Source organism: Aureobasidium namibiae, assembly GCF_000721765.1.
Source record: "Aureobasidium namibiae CBS 147.97 unplaced genomic scaffold scaffold_20, whole genome shotgun sequence".
Lineage (NCBI taxonomy): Eukaryota > Fungi > Ascomycota > Dothideomycetes > Dothideales > Saccotheciaceae > Aureobasidium > Aureobasidium namibiae.
This window is the reverse complement of record NW_013581189.1, coordinates 265,124-282,865: the sequence shown is the minus strand read 5'-3', so window position 1 is coordinate 282,865 and position 17,742 is coordinate 265,124. Positions and strand designations below refer to the sequence as shown.

The 17,742-nt window shown below is 49.8% G+C and overlaps 7 protein-coding genes across 7 annotated transcripts; 3 read left to right on the top strand and 4 right to left on the bottom strand.

The window, feature by feature from the left end:
• Nucleotides 1–226: 226 nt before the first annotated feature.
• On the top strand, nucleotides 227–2,485 carry M436DRAFT_55904 (Na+/solute symporter; the record flags this gene model as incomplete). The annotated part of the gene is made up of 4 exons (XM_013568224.1): nucleotides 227–304; nucleotides 353–486; nucleotides 558–620; nucleotides 670–2,485. 4 exons carry the CDS (start codon nucleotides 227–229, stop codon nucleotides 2,483–2,485), a joined length of 2,091 nt encoding a protein of 696 aa, XP_013423678.1.
• A 480-nt stretch (nucleotides 2,486–2,965) lies between these two features.
• On the bottom strand, nucleotides 2,966–5,000 carry M436DRAFT_19503 (uncharacterized protein; the record flags this gene model as incomplete). Its single annotated transcript, XM_013568153.1, has 4 exons — nucleotides 2,966–3,491; nucleotides 3,542–3,758; nucleotides 3,810–4,504; nucleotides 4,558–5,000. Coding segments are annotated over 4 exons (1,881 nt in total), but the record flags the coding sequence as incomplete, so codon positions are not given.
• A 918-nt stretch (nucleotides 5,001–5,918) lies between these two features.
• On the bottom strand, nucleotides 5,919–6,806 carry M436DRAFT_14708 (uncharacterized protein; the record flags this gene model as incomplete). The annotated part of the gene is made up of 1 exon (XM_013568146.1): nucleotides 5,919–6,806. A coding segment is annotated over one exon (888 nt), but the record flags the coding sequence as incomplete, so codon positions are not given.
• Nucleotides 6,807–7,750: 944 nt separating this feature from the next.
• On the top strand, nucleotides 7,751–8,731 carry M436DRAFT_67179 (uncharacterized protein; the record flags this gene model as incomplete). The annotated part of the gene is made up of 1 exon (XM_013568270.1): nucleotides 7,751–8,731. One exon carries the CDS (start codon nucleotides 7,751–7,753, stop codon nucleotides 8,729–8,731), a length of 981 nt encoding a protein of 326 aa, XP_013423724.1.
• A 336-nt stretch (nucleotides 8,732–9,067) lies between these two features.
• Nucleotides 9,068–10,648, bottom strand: M436DRAFT_55709 (uncharacterized protein; the record flags this gene model as incomplete). The annotated part of the gene is made up of 1 exon (XM_013568188.1): nucleotides 9,068–10,648. One exon carries the CDS (start codon nucleotides 10,646–10,648, stop codon nucleotides 9,068–9,070), a length of 1,581 nt encoding a protein of 526 aa, XP_013423642.1.
• Nucleotides 10,649–12,172: 1,524 nt separating this feature from the next.
• Nucleotides 12,173–15,469, top strand: M436DRAFT_55976 (linoleate diol synthase; the record flags this gene model as incomplete). The annotated part of the gene is made up of 3 exons (XM_013568233.1): nucleotides 12,173–13,053; nucleotides 13,108–13,674; nucleotides 13,726–15,469. The coding sequence occupies 3 exons, from the start codon at nucleotides 12,173–12,175 to the stop codon at nucleotides 15,467–15,469; spliced, it is 3,192 nt and encodes a 1,063-aa protein (XP_013423687.1).
• A 247-nt stretch (nucleotides 15,470–15,716) lies between these two features.
• Nucleotides 15,717–17,732, bottom strand: M436DRAFT_67176 (uncharacterized protein; the record flags this gene model as incomplete). Its single annotated transcript, XM_013568269.1, has 7 exons — nucleotides 15,717–16,224; nucleotides 16,278–16,323; nucleotides 16,387–16,912; nucleotides 16,968–17,214; nucleotides 17,264–17,364; nucleotides 17,417–17,501; nucleotides 17,554–17,732. 7 exons carry the CDS (start codon nucleotides 17,730–17,732, stop codon nucleotides 15,717–15,719), a joined length of 1,692 nt encoding a protein of 563 aa, XP_013423723.1.
• Nucleotides 17,733–17,742: the final 10 nt, after the last annotated feature.

The following is a 17,742-nucleotide window of genomic DNA, read 5'->3' as shown; positions in this document are numbered from 1 at the left end:
TCCAACTGGCAATGTGACAAAGATGAATTACCCCAACATGTTATCGTTTCGTCGACATGGGTGCTGTTACACGCAGATAGGCAGTATCTTTGCCTTTCAAGCGTGCTCTCGGGAGGCAAGATATGGTAGGTCGATGCGATGACTGTAGTTTTGGATATAATGATCTCCTCCGTCCATATTTTGTCCTCTTCTTGCCCACGCTTCCAACTTTATCTAGTCATACAGCATGGCCTCATCAGCACAAATCCTGCCAATCGGCGCTGGCTATGGTGTGGTAATCGGAGTTGGCTTCTTCTTTGCCTTTGTAAGTATATCTGAACAAAGTTCAATACAGATACTAATATGTTTCCAGGTAATGATGGGCATCTCGCATCTTCAAAACAAATACACGCGCTTCAACACCAATACCAGTGAGGAGTTCAATACTGCATCTCGTAGTATCAAGCCTGGTCTTATCGCATCTGGTATCGTCTCGGCTTGGACATGGTGAGTTGTCTGTCAGTCCTCTTCGAACGAGGCGGCGTCATGGATAACGAACGATGCTAACGGATGTTCAGGGCGGCTACATTGCTGCAAAGCTCTACTGTGGCATATCAGTATGGTGTTGCCGGACCTTTCTGGTAAGCTCCATTTCCGCTATGAATGTAGATCGTCACTCACGAGGAGTAGGTATGCTGCTGGTGCCACTGTTCAAATCCTCATGTTCTCCATTCTGGCTTGTAAAGTCAAGATGAACGCACCTCGTGCACACACCTATCTGGAGATTGTGCAGGCTCGCTATGGACGTACCGCTCACATCACCTTCCTCTTTTTCGCCTTTGTCACCAACATCCTGGTTGGCTCACAACTGTTACTCGGTGGATCAGCCGTGGTAACAAGTCTGACTGGTATGAACGTGTACGCAGCTATCTTCCTCATCCCGGTCGGCGTATGCGCCTATGTCGTCCTCGGTGGCCTGCGAGCAACCTTCCTGTGCGACTATAGTCACACTGTTATCTTGATGATCATCATCCTTTACTTTATGTTTAACGCCTACGCCACAAACGACCTCATTGGATCTCCTGGAGAGATGTACGAACTACTCAAAAAGGCAGCGGTGCAGAGACCAGTAGCAGGAAATGTCCAAGGCTCATACATGACACTCAAGTCAAACTACGCACTGATCTTTGGTGTTATTCAGCTTTGCTCTGGCAGCGGTACTGTATTCCTGGACCAAGCTTATTGGCAGAGAGCTATCGCTTCAAGACCTACTACTGCCGTCAGAGCATATATCTTGGGCGGGTTGGCCTGGTTCGCAGTGCCCTTTGGCTTCGCAACTACACTGGGTCTCTCTGCCGTGGCACTTATCGACAATCCTCGCTTCCCTACCTACCCGGGCGTCCCTCAAAGTAGCGATATTTCTGCCGGTCTTGCATCAGCTTACGCGGCTCAAGCACTGATGGGAAAAGGCGGTGCTGTGGCTCTGCTCATCGTGCTCTTCATGGCAGTCACATCCTGTGCTTCTGCCGAGTTGATTGCGGTATCGTCGCTGTTGACGTTTGATGTCTACCAACGCTACATTCGCCCAACCGCTTCATCTGCCTCCCTGATCTTTGTCTCTCACATCATGATCTGCGCGTTCGGTCTTACAATGGCAGTCTTTGCTTGTATCTGGAACGCGATTGGCATTGATCTCGGCTGGCTTTTCTTAGTCATGGGCCTCCTCATCGGCGGCGCTGTTTTCCCCGCCGCTTTCGCAATCACCTGGCGAGGACAATCTGCCGCAGGTGCTATCACCGGTGCTATCGGCGGTCTGATCATCGGTATTGCCGCTTGGCTCGCAACTGCCAAGGTCTATTTTGGCGAACTCACCATTGCTTCTACTGGAACTGAATATGCCACACTAGCAGGCAATCTTGCAGCCATCATGTCAGGTCTGATTCTCACCGTCGTGGTATCCGTCATCAAGCCCCAACACTTCGACTGGGCAATCACTCGAAGCATCAATGCCGAAGGTGCAATGGTAGTAGAATCACAACTGCAGAAGAAACCGATGCAACAAGGCAAACTCGACACCGCAACCGCCACAACAAACCCCACTGCCACCGACGACGAAAAAGCCCCCTCGACGCCAGAGAACGACATCTCCACTGCGCCTTCCATCTCCTCACCCACACATCACCTATCCCGCGCCTCTCTATCCTCAGAAGACGCCGAACGCGCCGCCGACCTCCTCACGGAGGAAAACCCTTCCTCCTTGCGCTCAGCCTTTAAACTCGCTTGCATCGCTTCCTTTGTCCTGACCTTCCTCATGGACTTCTTGATCCCCATGCCCATGTTCTTTAGTCATTATGTGTTTAGCAAAGGCTTTTTCACTGCTTGGATTGTGATTTCTTTCCTTTGGGTGTTTGCGTCTACGGGCATTTCGGTGATTTTGCCGGTGGTGGAGACGATGGGTTTCCTGAAGCAATTTGGACGGGATGTGATGGGTGGGAAGGGGAAGTGAGGGGATGTGGTGGAGGGAGATTGGTTTGGGGAAATGGGGAGGAGGGATTGTTTTATGTGATATGAATTTGCTATGATGTTTTTTGCTGGGGGTTTAGATGATAGATGATATATCTAAGAACAAAGCCTCTTCGTCAACCACTTGTCTTTGTTCAAAGGCGACACTACATGTTACAGGGTTTTGGTTTTGTGGCTCCGTTGATGCTCGAAGGCAGATACCAAACCATGGGGACAGTCGATCTGAAATGTTTCAAGCCTACTCGATCAACTCAAGATTCTCCCAGTGATCTTACTCGAAATCTTCAATGCGCGACAATTATCAAAGCCCCCGTTTCCCGAGTCTCGATCTTCACGAAATCAAAAATCCCATCCTACCAGTTCTCTGATTCCTCCCATACCTGACCTGCCTTAGCCGCATGACAACATCACCACCATTACAAGCGGTAGAGATAGCCATGGAACAACTGCCCACGACAGGCATACTCGCATCGAGTTTTCTCTCCATCGCAAAAGCCGAAACACACAACATGACAAAGCCAAGTGCTAAAGCCAATATAGCAGAAGAGGTCGAGATACCGTAAATGATACGCTGATGTGAGTAGTGTCCCAGGACATCATAATTCTGTATAGCTACCACATTAAACGCTTGTGTGGTGAGAAAATGGCAGAAAGTCAGTGCGGCGAGAAGTATGGCGATAAAGTGTGGTTTGACGGCGAGATAGGAAGTATTCAGAGCGCCTTGTGTAGGTATAGTCACTCGTAGTGTTGCAGGCGTTTTGGAAAATTGGTTCAGCTCAGAAGCGACGAGCATGCGTGACCATAGATGGTTGTAGAATAGATATGTCACTGAGATGGGGAGATGTATGGTGCCGAGACTGAACAGATTGGCAAGCAGTCCGTGAGTCGACGTGGGCGTGTGAAGTGTGAGTGATTGATAATCTGATAAAACGCCGTTGTTGTAGATGATGAGTACGGCGCTTGCGATGGCGAAGAAACCCAGGAAGAGGCTGATCTGTCTGTCAGCGATTGTGAATCGTGTAATGTGTGTCATGCATACATATTGATGAACAAAGCACAAGCTTCAGTGTCGACAGCTGCCCGCCAGACTGGCCATTTGTGCTTCCATATAGCGATATCTTTTTCAGATCGCCGGAAGCCGAACTTGTCAAATGTGCTTGTTGGCGAATGTACCGCGGGAATGGAAAGCTGGACAGATCTTGGAACCAAAGATTCCGGATGCCTCAGGAAGCTGGCGACAGCATCTCCGACGGTCGCTGAAAATGAATTAGTCTAGTACTGTGTAGCAGAGAACTACGACAGCGTACCTAGAGGCAGAAAACCGCGTGAGAATACCAGACTAGTCAAACATCCAACTTGCACAATCAAGCAAACAATGATACCAGTAAAGACTCGGGTATTGAGTGCCACACCGCAATCAAACTCGAATCTCTGAGCCAAACAGTAGCTGATGGGATAAGACATTACCGTACAGTAGTAGTCCCACACAGGAATATTCCAGGTATCACCGTTGCCGAAATCGAAGACTGTGCCAACACAATGATTGTGAAATACAGGGGTAATGCCGTCACCGTCGAACCAATTGATAATTCGCATACTCTGAGTACCTTCAGATTCGGATTCGACAGCGAGCTCTGGATATAACAGGTCGCCGTCAACGAAGCCGTCCAATGTGTTGCTGGCATTAGATGAAGTGACTAGCAGGACGTTCGAGAACCTAGATGGTACTTCCAAGGATGAGTATGCGCTGCGGCATTCCTCGGGTGATAAGCGTTTCAGATCTGTCAAGTTAACTCGCATTTGTTGAAGCAGAATCTCGAAGTCGATTGTCGTGAGCGCTGCTTGAGAAGACTTTGAGATGTTACGGCAATGCTTCGCCTTGGCCTGGAATATGGACTGCTCCGTGGCTCCATCTAGTCGAGATCCAGTGAGGTAATCCTCAGTCACAAGCGCTGCTGCTGTATCTGTTGTTGCTAAGGTTGTGAAAATCATGGAGTTGTGGCTTTTCGGATATCAGCCAGTGAGATGAGATGTACGATCTCGGCAGCGACTTACAGTAAAGTTAGCAAGATAGAGGTCGCCAACAGCACAACTGCTTTGATCAGTCTGCGCTTATGAATCCACTTCATATTCCTCAACCCTCCTACGCCTATATGTAGCCATCGATCCCGCGCATGGGCGTTCTCAACCTCAGCTCTGGTTGGCGAAAGGAGTATCTGAGAAGCGTGTGTACCCACAGCGAAAAGCAAAACCGCAAAAGCATTTGTGGCAAAGTGTGTATATGCTGCTGTCCTTGAGCCCTGGGGACAAGTCCCACTGAACACTTCTGCTACGCCGTGTCTCACATGCAGGTTGTTGTATATCCATATGAGAAGCACAATATACACCAGAAGGACCAGGCCGACGAACATGGTGTTGATGATCACGACAAGACGCCAGGTAGGATGTCTGCGAAGTGGTGGGCCATGACTGATAAGTCGTTCATGACCATAATCCATAATAGTGTGTCGGTCTCAAGAGGTATACGATTATTCAACAGAAGAGTAATACTAATAGCATCTGGTGTCAATCAAATGACGTCGCAGTGGCTCGCCGTGAAGATGAAAGACAGGCGCATTGTCTTCAAGAAGAGTAACCTTTCTGAAGAGTGTTTGGGCGGATATATGGTCAGCGGCTGTGAAGGATCAGGCTGCGAGACTGCGTTGGTTGCACCATGTTGATTGGACGCCTTGCCGCCACCATGTGACTCTTGGTAGTATGATTATGCAGGTAGTCAAATGCCTCGAAAGCCGGTGTGGAGCTCCGCAGTGGTCCCTATACCACTAATAACTCGGATTGAGCCTTATAGTTCTCAGTCTTACAAATCGCGTTGTGCCCAACGTCATTATATCCTGGACTGAGGCCGTCTCGAGAGGCACGAGTGTCAGTGGCAGAACTTGCGGATGTAGTCAAGCCGAGAAGCACGAACATTTTGAATAATGGGGATCACGGCTGGCAGACAAGTCTCGAGACTCGCCAGTCACAAAGAAGGAAGGTGTGAGCCTCTGAATAGGTGCTGATCATGGTCGTTCGTTCTCACCATTCCGCGGAGACTGATGTTGCCAACGCGTGCTAGCCACTTTCTCAGCTCTCGCAGCTTTATCAGTGTTGGAGAAGGAAGTAGCAGGAAGATGTACAGATATTATGCTCACTTCATAGCATATGTGCTTCTATACAACTAATTGTACACATCTAGACTGAGCTGTCACGATCAGAGCAGCTTACTTGTCGGTCGACTCAGGGGCCTCGATCCGGGCTTGACCCCAAACGTTCGGCCTGTCAAAATAGTCAGTATCTCGACTTGTCTTAGCAGAAAGTGACATGACCTACCTTGTGAACAGCATCTTCAGAATCTCGCCGTAGTTACCGTCATCTCTCTTTCTACCTTCGAGCCACTTGCCCAAATCCTCCTTCATCTCATTTTCTCCTCTGCCTACAACATCGATACCGCGTTCTTCGCATGCTATGCGAGTCTCTTCTGTACTGAGAGTCAAGTGACTTAGGACCCAGTCCCGCAATAGTAACTCGTCGTCAATGTGCAGGTATCCCAGATGTCTCATCAATTTGACTGGGTACAAGGGATGGTGCACACCCATCTTGTCGAATAGTCTGCCACCAATACCCAGCACACGAGAAATGTGCAACGACTCCGGCTTGCCCATCTTGACAATGTGTTGTGCGGTACGCATGGAATGGTACAGTCTGGGTAGTGCCTTCTTGCCTCCAGCCATACTGGTAGGCATGGCTTCATCGTTCGACTCTGCAGGCTTTGGTGTCTTGTATCCTTCGCGGAAAGAAGCCTTGCGTCGTTCTTCAACGCCTTTTCTCATGTCCTCGATCTGCTTGGGGATTCTGCAAGTGCGTGGAACAGCAGAGGGTACGAACGGCACGATGAGCGGCAACCACTCTCCAAACAGAGCGACCATCAAAGCGAAGGGCGGCAGTTTCCTGAAATCATATTGTTCCCTCATGAGCAGCTGAAAGTCTGTCCGCGTCATCTTGTCTTTGCCGCCATTCTCGTAGTAGAACTCGAGGTGTCCAAGCAAGGGCCTCGGCATGTTGGGGAGGCCCGCAGCGCGATTCGAGGCGATGATTTGTGTCTTGAGAGTCTTCGCGCGCTTGTGATTCGCCCATGTTGCTTTTACACCATCCCAGTAGAACTTTCCGTATGCGCGGCCGATCTTGAAGAGGTAGACCGGGGCTGAGTTGTCGCCTTTCTCAGGAAAGTTGAGAGGAGGTGGAAGGGTGGAGATAGGGCCATTGATGCCGTCTTCGTCGGGCTGGGAGGGTTCCTTGGGCGGTAGGTCTTTGGTCTTCTCGTCAACATTCTCGGAGGGCGGTTGGGTCGAGTATGATTTGATGTTGCGGGCGCTTAGGATGTGGTGGCGGTGGGAGAGAGGGCGAAAGGACTGTTGCTGGACTGAAAAGATCAGAGCGGTGGCCCTTCGAGGGGCTTGGATTGTGCTTGTCATTGCATTGGTGGTTGGTCAATTACTGGAAGAAGAGCGAGAACGAGGCTTGTTAAAGTCGTGTTTCAGTGACCCGCGACGCTTCAATTTGGCGCAATCGATACGTCACTAGAAGAATAAATGGAGGAAAATGGTAGATAAATCTGCTTCCTCGTGTTCGCATGCACCTGGCATGCTTGACTCTTCGCCAACATCATGACATATCCCTTGTCACTGTTACCGTAGCCATGACATTGGCGTCCATGGGCTTGATGCATACAGTTGTCTGGTATCACCTCCGTCCGGCTGCGTCCTCCTCGCGAGGACATGTAGCTTGAGCTTGTGATAAAGGAAATGGTCGCAGTCATCTGAATCACCCCGAGAGCGGTCTTGAAGTGACTTGCAAAATACATTTAGTGATAATCCAAGCTTGCTTGTGATCTCAGCATATTTGACCGCGCAAGGATCCGACGCCTTACGGTCGAGACTGCTACTAGGAAAAATCAGAGCTTGCTCTTCTCATCGAGACTGTGTGTTGCGGTCATGAGTTGCTCAAAGACATGATGATAGTGAAGCAAGCTCAAGCTGCATTTGAATTGACTCACTTGAAGAACAGTTTCACTTCTCGTCCTTTCACTCAAAGCCTGACCATCGCCTTCTTCAATTCTTCGTTCTCGTCAACCTATGTATCCTCTTCTCACTCTCTGCTATCGATTCGTGGCCATCGTCTCACCATACCCACTTGACATCCAAGATCCAACATGGCTCGCCTGCCTGATCTGCCCCCAGAGGTTCCCTTGAACATCTACCGACTTCTGCTAGTCGACCCAATCCAAGAGGGACTGCGCGTCACCTTCACCATCGAGCTTTCCCATAGCGACCGAATGATATGCCGCCGCACTCGCTGCACTCAAACTGATCTGCCGCACCAAGCAGGCCATTCTGCTCACCCCTGCCATCTTGATGCTTTGCTTGCAACTATTCATCACTTCGACTTCACCGACCTGATGTCTTTGGCCAGGGCAAACAGGACGCTCTATATAGAGGCGAGCCAGACCGTATACAACAACGTTGACCTCACTCTGGAATTCTATCGGTCGCCATCACCTGCGAGACCAACTTCTGCTTCCGAACTCCTACATCGCTACCTTGGACAACATTGTGCTCGAACTCTCGAAATGATCCCCTCTCTGATCATCCACGATGAGTTGGCCCTCATGTCTCCCGGAGATGCTGATTCCATTGTGTGTCTCGTCAATACCCAACTGCCAAACTTGAAAGTTCTTGGGTACCACCTCATGGCCAGCGGAGGTTCTTCGCTGCCACTCATCTTGCGTAGCTTCTGCCGCAAACACTGTCGAGCTATCAGCACTATCCAGCCTTTCGTCAATCTGCAAGCCCAGATCCACACAAATCTGGATCTACCCGTACCTCCAGAAGTCGCATCACTAGATCCACAATTGTATATCCAGTTGTGTGGCATCAGCAAAGACTTCGCCGAGAGAGCCCTGCAGACTATCAAACGATTGCAAGAGTTTCGTAAAGTCATGCGTGATCAACATGCGCTGGCGCTGGAGCGTGGACGTTACCTGCACGCCACTTTGTTTGTCCGTTCCTCGCCAAATGCGCGGGTCAGTAAGCAGATACCCGGGTTTGAGGCGAAGCTGGTTGCCATGCATAGCTTTGGCGTGCTCACGGGCTTGCACCGTCAAATGCTGCGTGTCACTCGCGGTTCCAGATGAATCAATCTGAACGGGCAGCTTGCCACATATGAGCAGGAGAGGCAAGGTCACCAGAGGTATAGAAGATGAGCGTAATGGGTCTTGGGATGAGCGCAGGACTGCGTCTAGCAGCAACAATCTATAAGTTGAGCAAAGAATCAGAGCTTGACGACAACGCCTTCAAGCATGATATTGCTACTTTGCTGCTTGCTCAGACACATAGTATAGCCAGGACATCGGATCACATACGAGACTCAGAAGTTCACCAGAACTATTTCAAAACACGGTAGTAGCATAAGACACAACTTCCCAACAAACGAGATTCATCCATCAATAAACAAAAGAGAAAAGATATCTCTAAACAACGAACCTCCAAGCCGCACCCCTACCCATTCTGACCTGCGGCTTATACCCAGTCTCCGCCATCCTCTGCTGCACCGTCCAATGCAACTTCGGCTCTTGCTCCTGCACAACCCTGTACCTCCCCAAATTCATCCTCACTTTCTTCACCCAAGCATCATTTTCCTTCTCTTGTATACGCACTTTGATCGGCCATACCTCTAGTATCCACCAGAATTTCGCTTGCACGAGTTGATCATTGAGCGGTGCTATTGTGTCAAAGTAATCTTCGATTTGCTCGGGCATCCAGTGGTCGGCGATTTTGTGCTTTTGAGTGTCTTGGTGAAGGTTTAGAGTGTACAAGTCGGATTTTTCGTCTGCAGCTTCTAGAAGTGTAGAGCGACGGGATATAGGTGCAAGGCTGCCTTGATGATATCGCTCCATTGTATTTGGCGAAGGACCAACGACGGGTTTCTCAAGTCTGTGGTAGGTTGGGTATAGCATATGTACATCCAGTCCTTCTTCAGCAAGCCGATGGGTGTTAAAAATTATACCGGTATTGCACTCAAAGCATTGCCGTATCATCCACCGCAAAGGAATTTGAGAGGGTTTGTGGCGTGCTTCGTTTGCGACTGCGCCGCCGCCTATGTCGGCGTGGCAGCCGGAGAACCAGACTTCGAGGCAGTCGACTTCGCGGATGGGCTTGTTTGAGACTGAAGAGTCTTGTCTCGATTTCTTCTCGAAAGGGTCGGTAAAAGTGTTTGCAGTACTGGTTGATTCGAGCCGCTGGCGTGGCGTCTCGAGAGAGTTTTGAGTCGCTGCTTTGGTGACCCACTTGGAGTCGGGATCGGTGTGGTCTTTTTGTTGATAGCGACAGATTTTGAACTTGGATCTGCGCTCGTCCAAAGCCATGGCGTGTCTGAAGTAGCTCGGCTTGTTGGTCGGTGTACTGCTTAACGGCAGTTTTCTGGGTATGAGACCAACACTGGCGACACTGTCAAACACTCCCACAAAATGGACATTGATGTCAATGCAGAAGGTCTTCTTGAAGTCAGAACTCATGTCCCAGCCTTTTTGCGTGTCGTCCTTGTAGAATTTGTATGCAAATGGAATCTGAGCTACATTGTGTGCTGGCAACAGACCAACTTTGTGAAGCATGCCAGCTAGACAGCGGGCTGTGTAGGCACCTCTGGAGAACCCGAAGAGGCAGATCTTGTCGCCCTCGCGGTAGGTTTGCATGAGAAAGCGATAGGCGTCTCTCACATGGACACCGAGCCCACTGCCGATTGCCATATCAATGGCAGCGGCGATGCCATTGCTCAGACCTCCGCTGTTGTATGTCCCGATGCCGGTCTGATAGTACGTGATTTGTCGTGGATCGTCTTTCTTGAGGCAGCTGACGAGATGTACGATATTGCTGTTGTCGCCATCGAATTTGTCGCCAGTGCCATCCAGACAGATGATCAGGGTACGACCTTTTGGGGGTTCTCCACTATCCGTAGCAGGAATATACTTGGGCAATCGAGGTGTGCTTGTCCTAGGTGTGGATGGATCTAGTAACTTGGCTGGAGACGATGATGGAATTGGCACTGATTGCATGGGATATGAAGAGCGTCGGTCCATGATGACTGATGAGTCTGTTTAGGCTGAGACTCAATCAAGATGAGAAGAGCGAACAGAAGAGGGCTGGTGTTTAGGGTCAGTGAATCATGGATGAGGGGCATCAACTCATACCGTGAATCTTCACATGCCATCGTCTAGGTAGTGTCTCTACCATGCACACCGTCAATCATCAATGAGGTTGTGTTCAGAACAAATCCAGTCTGGCGTTGTAGATCTCGAACGTTTTTCCAAGATAGTGGTTTTGGCGTCCCGATCCGCTTTACCAAACATGTACGACCTACCGTTGAGCACGATCTCCTCGACCCACATGGTATGAGATCGACATACCACACGATATTGACTGCTGTTGTGGATCAACGACACTTGAGAGACTACACGCTGGTGCGTTTGCCTCATCTGGATGCCCCATGAGCTCAGCTTCATCGCACCGCAGGAATTTTGTCCAAAATTATCGTGCCAGGTATCAAGTCAGAGCAGATAGGGCGAAGACACGTGGCGAGAGCCAGTCGACTGCTGGGGATCTGTGTACAGAGATTTTCAGCCGTGTAAAGATTGCGGGCTTGCAGTGAGGCGTTGCAAAAGATCATCGCTACGAGCGACGAGTAAGCCCTGGTTCAGTTGTCTCGCGCAGTTCGATCCTGCCTCGAGAAACTCGCTTCTTACGTTCTTAAGACCGACGCGATAGTCATCTATCAAGCCAATAAAGACGAGTGGTGATCATGGTGCAGGAACGATGTTCACAGATCTGAATATGATCAGACACCTTCATGCGCAAGCGTTGTGAGAGATTGACTGGAACTAACGTACACCTGGCGTACCGCCACCTCCTTCGAGCGGAGTTGGCACGTGCACCGCTACTTTCATCGAGGGTCGACTTCTTCACGACATGGATCTGCCTCACATAACCCCCATTGGCATATGCATGTCCAGTAGTGACAACGCCATTCTGTCTGATCTCCAACCAGTCAGTCTTGATTGGTGCGCAGATGATGAGACCATCGCGCCGCCACCGGATGGTTTTGTAAACTCAAAGTCACACCCCTAATACAGCACCACGGCATTGACTTCGTATCGTTACGCTGCGAGTCGTTAGCTGAGCTCATCCCTGTCTGTTGTTGCCGATCAACATGTCTTCTCCTCCTCAACAACTAGCTGTCTATGCACGAGACATGACACGGCATTGCTCTCACCAATTATCTGACACGAATTTCAGCTAACCATCGTCATGCGAGCATGTTGTGGAATACGAGGAGATTATAGACGCTAACGATTTGCTGATCACCAAGTGTTTGGAAAATATTTGGACAACGAGCGTGCTTCCAAACCTTTCTCAAGCTAGTAGGTAGTAGTCAGGAGTCGCCGCGAGGCAAAGATAAAATGGACTGCAGCATGTCAGCAGCCATGTCTGCTCTCCATACGCAAATCTCTTGAGGTAACCTTTCTTCCCCTCTATTTCTGACTTGATTTCAATTGTCCTCAGACAAGTTACAAGACGCAATCATGGCAGTCGGCCAGTTGAAGACATTGATCGGATCGATCAGGAGGAAGCCCTCTACCGCTCCCGACCGCAAGACGAATGGCGAAGCAGAACTCAACCCTCTGAACGAGAAGACCTCGCTCATTCATGACATAACACATATGGGCGTGAAAAACATGAAGACCGTAGCACAGGGCTTGACCACCATTGCATCCGGCGAGCCTATGGACGACAAGGAGCTATTACTGGAACATGGCGTCGCTGCCCTCCAGGCTGCACCACCAAACAGCGGACTTTCTGCAACGGTATCAGAAGGGTTCATCAAAATGCTTTACAACGATCTACCTCACCCACCAGTGACGCTAGCTGGACCTACCGCCAGATACCGAAGACACGATGGAGGTAACAACAATCCTTGGAATCCCGAGATGGGCAAGGCCGGCACCCCCTACAGTCGAAGTGTTCCTCCATTGAGACCGAAAGGTCCTAATCTCCCCGATCCCGAGCTTGTCTATGAGCAGCTTCTCAAGAGAAAAGGACCGTTCCGTGAACATCCTTCTGGTCTCAACAGATTGTTCTTCTCCTTCGCCACCATCGTCATACATGAATGCTTCCAGACTTCTCGGACAGATCCTTGGGTCAACGAAACTTCGAGTTATGTTGATCTGAGTACTCTGTATGGAAACACAGGAGTCGAACAAGAGCGCGTACGCACATATGAGAATGGAACAATCTATGCAGACTCGATTGCTTCAGAAAGAATCATGATGATGCCACCAGGCGTTATTGCGGTCTTGGTCATGTTCTCAAGAAATCACAACAGTATCGCACACTCATTGCTTGCTATCAACGAGGACGGCAAATACAAAGACTGGGATACCTTGGACGAGAAGAAGAGAACTGAGTAAGTCAACTTCGTTTTGTCCATCGTGGATGAGCATTACTGACAGTGGTACAGACAAGATGAAGACATCTTCCAACTTGCTCGCAATATTAATGTTGGCTTCTTCGCGACGGTCGTCCTTAAAGATTATGTCGCAGCCATCTTGAACACTCCAAGAGCCAATTCGGAATGGTCTCTCGACCTTGGTGCTGAGATCAAGCAAGCCGGTACACGAGTCGAGCGTGGTACGGGAAACGTCGTTTCGGTCGAATTCGCTGTCCTCTACCATTGGCATGCGGCTTTGAGTGCAGCTGACGCAAAGTGGATGGAAGATCTACTCAAGAAGAATCTTCCAGGACTCAAGTCGATCGACGACGTGACACCGGACATGTTCAAGAAGGTCCTGATGACTGAGGGCCATAAGCTGAAAGACTCCCTGCCCAGAGAGTGGACCTTCGGAGGCATTAAGAGAAAGTCAGATGGCAAGTTTGACGACGCTGATCTCGCAGAGATCATCAAGGATTGCATCGAGTCTCCAGCACATGCCTTTGGTGCGCACGGTACACCTGCCAGTTTAAAGATTGTCGATATTATGGGAATGCTCCAGGCTCGTGACAAGTTTCAAGTCTGCACAATGAACGAGTAAGTCATCCATCTGAGACAATTCGGAGATGCAGTACTAATTTCTCCCAGATTTCGCCGGTACCTGAACCTGAAGGCATACTCTAGCTTCGAAGAGTGGAACCCCAACAAGGAGACTGCCAGAGCTGCAGAGCTTCTGTACGGCCACATTGACAATCTCGAGTTGTATCCGGGACTCATGGCCGAAGTCACCAAGCCTCCTATGGCTGGTAGTGGTGTCTGTCCAGGCCAGACGACTGGTCGTGGTATCCTTGACGATGCCGTGGCGCTAGTCAGAGGAGACCGCTTTCTCTCTTACGATTTCAACAGTTCGACTCTGACAAACTGGGGTGTGACTAAGCTCAGCACTTCTCCTCCAGGAGCTTATGGAGGCATGCTTCCACAGTTGCTCCTCTCCGGACTTCCCAATGCCTTCACTGGCACTTCTTCGTATGCTCTATTGCCGTTCTATACACCAAAAGCTGCCGCCGGTATTCTCAAGGGCAATGGAGTGATCGATCAGTACGATCTCACAAGACCGCGAAGTGATAGAACTATCATCTCTGTTCACACACAAGAAGGTTGCAAGAAGGTCTTCGAAGATCGCGAGAACTTTCGCGTCATGTACCAGGCTGCAATCAGACAATGTACAGACGGACATGACTTTATGATTGGATGGGATCAACAGAAGAAGCATGACGACAGATCCAAGATCCTTCACAAGGTGTTCTTCGAAGAGAACTTCGAGGCAAACGTCACAAAGTTCTTCCGTACGAATATCCCACAGCTCATCTCGAAGAGCTCGCTCAAGTACCAAGGAACCAGACGGTCCATCGATATTGTCCGGGACGTCACCAACGTCACACCTATTCTCTGGTTAGCATCTCGTTTTGCGATACCACTCAAGACTGCCGAGAATCCTCGAGGCATGTTGTCAGTCCCTGAGCTCTTCGGTATCTACTTGGTGCTGTTCATGTATCAGAGCTTCAATATCCAGCCTCTTGTTGAGACTACATTGCGCGAGGGTGCCATGAAGGTTGCACCAGTCCTACGCAAGATCCTGCAGGCTCATCTCGAGACCCAGCGAGGCTACAAAGAGAATGTCGTGGATTGGCTTGCCAAAGGCTCCGCTTACGAAGTTGGTCCAGACGCTGATCGCATCTACCATGCGTTGAACGCAACAAAGCTTCCCATTGGCGACCTGGTTGGTGATTGTATCGGCATGGGCGCTCCAGTCGCCGGTAACATAACTCAACAAGCATCGCTGCTCATCGATCTGTTCCTCAGCCCTGGCTATGAAGTCTACAAAGATCGCATCGTCGAGCTCGCTCACAGAGATGATCCCGCATCAGAGCGCGAGCTTCAGGGGTTCGTCTACGAAGGTATGCGCCACGCAGGCGTAGTCCCAGGACTCCCTCGCGTCGCTTCTCAAGACGTCACCATCAACGACGGCGCCCGCGGTCCCATTCAAATCAAAGCCAACCAAACCATCCTAATCGCAACATCCAAAGCTTCCATGGATCCCGTAGCGTTCCCAAATCCTGAGAAGTTGGACCCTCATCGTCCATTCAACTCGTATGTTCTTCTTGGTCATGGACTGCACTTCTGCTTTGGTGCAAGATTGGTGGGTGTATCGTTGGCTGCGACGCTCAAGGAAGTCTTCAAGTTGAAGAACTTGAGACGTGCTAAGGGTCGTGCTGGGCAGTTTTCGATTGTTGAGCATGAGGTCGCTGGGGTGAAGATGAGGCAGTATCTTGATTCTTCTTCAAAGGAGTCGCCGATTCCCACTACGCTTACTCTAGAGTATGATGAGTAGAAGAACGAATAAGGTGGAAAACATATAGCTCGAAGTCACATATTGATCCTTTGTTGATGGTGTTTGGAATGTTGTCTTTTGCCATACCTTTTCCATAGGTACTTTATCTGGTGAGAGCAAGGACGAGAATCATCAGCGAGCTGCTTTAACGCATCTTTATCATTAGCTGTACAAAAATCATACTCATGAATCGCTTGGAATCTCGTGTTCCCCAAGAAAAAGTTGTTTGTATCTCCCATACCTGTCTTCAGACTTTCTCGCCGTAGCCTTTCTCTCCCAGTTGAATCTCTTCAGCAACGGTCGGGGGTGGCGTTGCAGGAGCAAAAATTTCATTGCCATCCCTCTCATCCTCGTAAAAGCCCTCACGCCCTTCATTCGCAAGCCACTCTTGCTGAAATGGTGTGGCCTCGCGTCCAACAGGGAAGACCTTCGGCTTGATCAAGAACGTCAGTACAGCATAGACTGTCGCTGCAGTCGTAAAAGTCAACAGGAAGCCCATCCTATACATGTTCTTCGCTGCCATGCTGATGCTTTGTGGTTCGTACTGTCCAACGAGACCAGGGATTCCCATTGCTGTGCCCGAGAGCCATGCGGCTACACCGCTGAGATTCACGCCTGATGAGTACCAATAGAGACCTGTGTTTTTGCCGTCGTAGCATGATGGTATGTGTATGTTGCCTTTGCGAGCGACGAAATAGTCCACGATGATGACGGCACATAGCGGTGCCATGAATATGTTATAGGATCCGAGGAAGCTGTGGAACGTCAGTGTTATATCGCAAAAGGGCTACTTGACCCAATCACTCACCTCAGGAAGGCTGATGCGTTCGCCATGAGCTGCCAGGGTTGCACAACTATTCCCAAGATTGCACAAGGAATCTGCCCTCTACGGATCGTCAAAAACCTCGGGATCATACCAGTCATATCGGCACCGAACGGAAGCGAGTTCGCGCCGATGTTAGTAGTGAACACACCAAAGAAAAAGGCAAGACCGATGAAGAAAATTCCAGTACGAGCTCCCGCGCTGAAATGGTGGTCAAGAATTACATCGAGGAGATCCCAGACGTTCCAATATGCAGTTCCCCATTTGTTTTGAATGGCAGTTGTTGATGCCATACCCAGGAAGAAGACAAGAACCGATGGCATGAAGACAAACAAGCCTTGGAGGACACCGGCGTCCCGGGGTTTCTTACAGTATCGAGCGAGATCGGGTTGGTTGACGAGCATGGGTGATAGACTCCCGAAGATGGTATTGATACCAGCCATGATGGACCAACCCAAAGGCGTCACAGAGGCTGACGGCGCGCTAGGCTCTGAGGCAATATCCATGTTAAGTCCTCCACCGATACTGATGCAAACTCCAAAAAGAGCAAAAGCCGCAACGGGCATGGTGAAGCCCTTGACTGTGAAGAGGTGATGGATGCTTTTCGGATGAACCCACATCTGAAACTAGTTAGCAAGATGATACAAGCTATTGCCAGCTCTCAGTGTAGCTTACAAGTGGAAACTGCAATAGCCATGCCAAGAAGAATGCCAGGAGCTGCTTCGATGATACATTGGCGCTCAGCGGTAGAGTGTTGTCAAGATTCTGCCAAGAGCTTCCGAAGATGCAGCGTAGTACCACAGAAAGGAGGTTGCCGGCATAGAAAGTTTGGATGCCGTACCAGATGATACACACCATGGCTCTGATGAAGACAAAGAAGGACGAGCCATACATTCCCATGACGGCACGCGCGAGGACCGGACTAGGCAATGTCAGAATCGGGTGCTGCTCTCCAGACGGACTCTACTTACTAGCCGATATGATAATTGACACCTGGACGAGCCATGAAGACGACAATGACAGCGGCGAGGAAAGCACCAAGACATGCTGATATGAATGATTGCTGCCATGTCTACGCGGTATAAGTAGGCATGACCAAAACATATATTTCAGAATCTGCTTACCAGGCCGACGGTGATTAGAGCCGAACCAGTGTTCCAACCGACGATGGAGAATTGATTGGAAAACCAGTAAAGAGGCAGGTTGAACCTTCAGACATCAATAAGGATTGTGATATGGTGCTGACAGTGACAAATCCTACCACGTCCATGTTCTGTCTTCCACAGGTGTCGGTTCCAAGTCTTTGTTTGACCACCTCGAATCTCCAACGATGTTGTGCCCTTCATTACCTTGTGGAGCCTTTAAGAAGTTGACGAAGGCTTCTCTGGAATGGAAAGGTGCAGCGACTTCTGTTTTGCTCGGCATTGAAAACTTGCCCATCTCGAAGAGA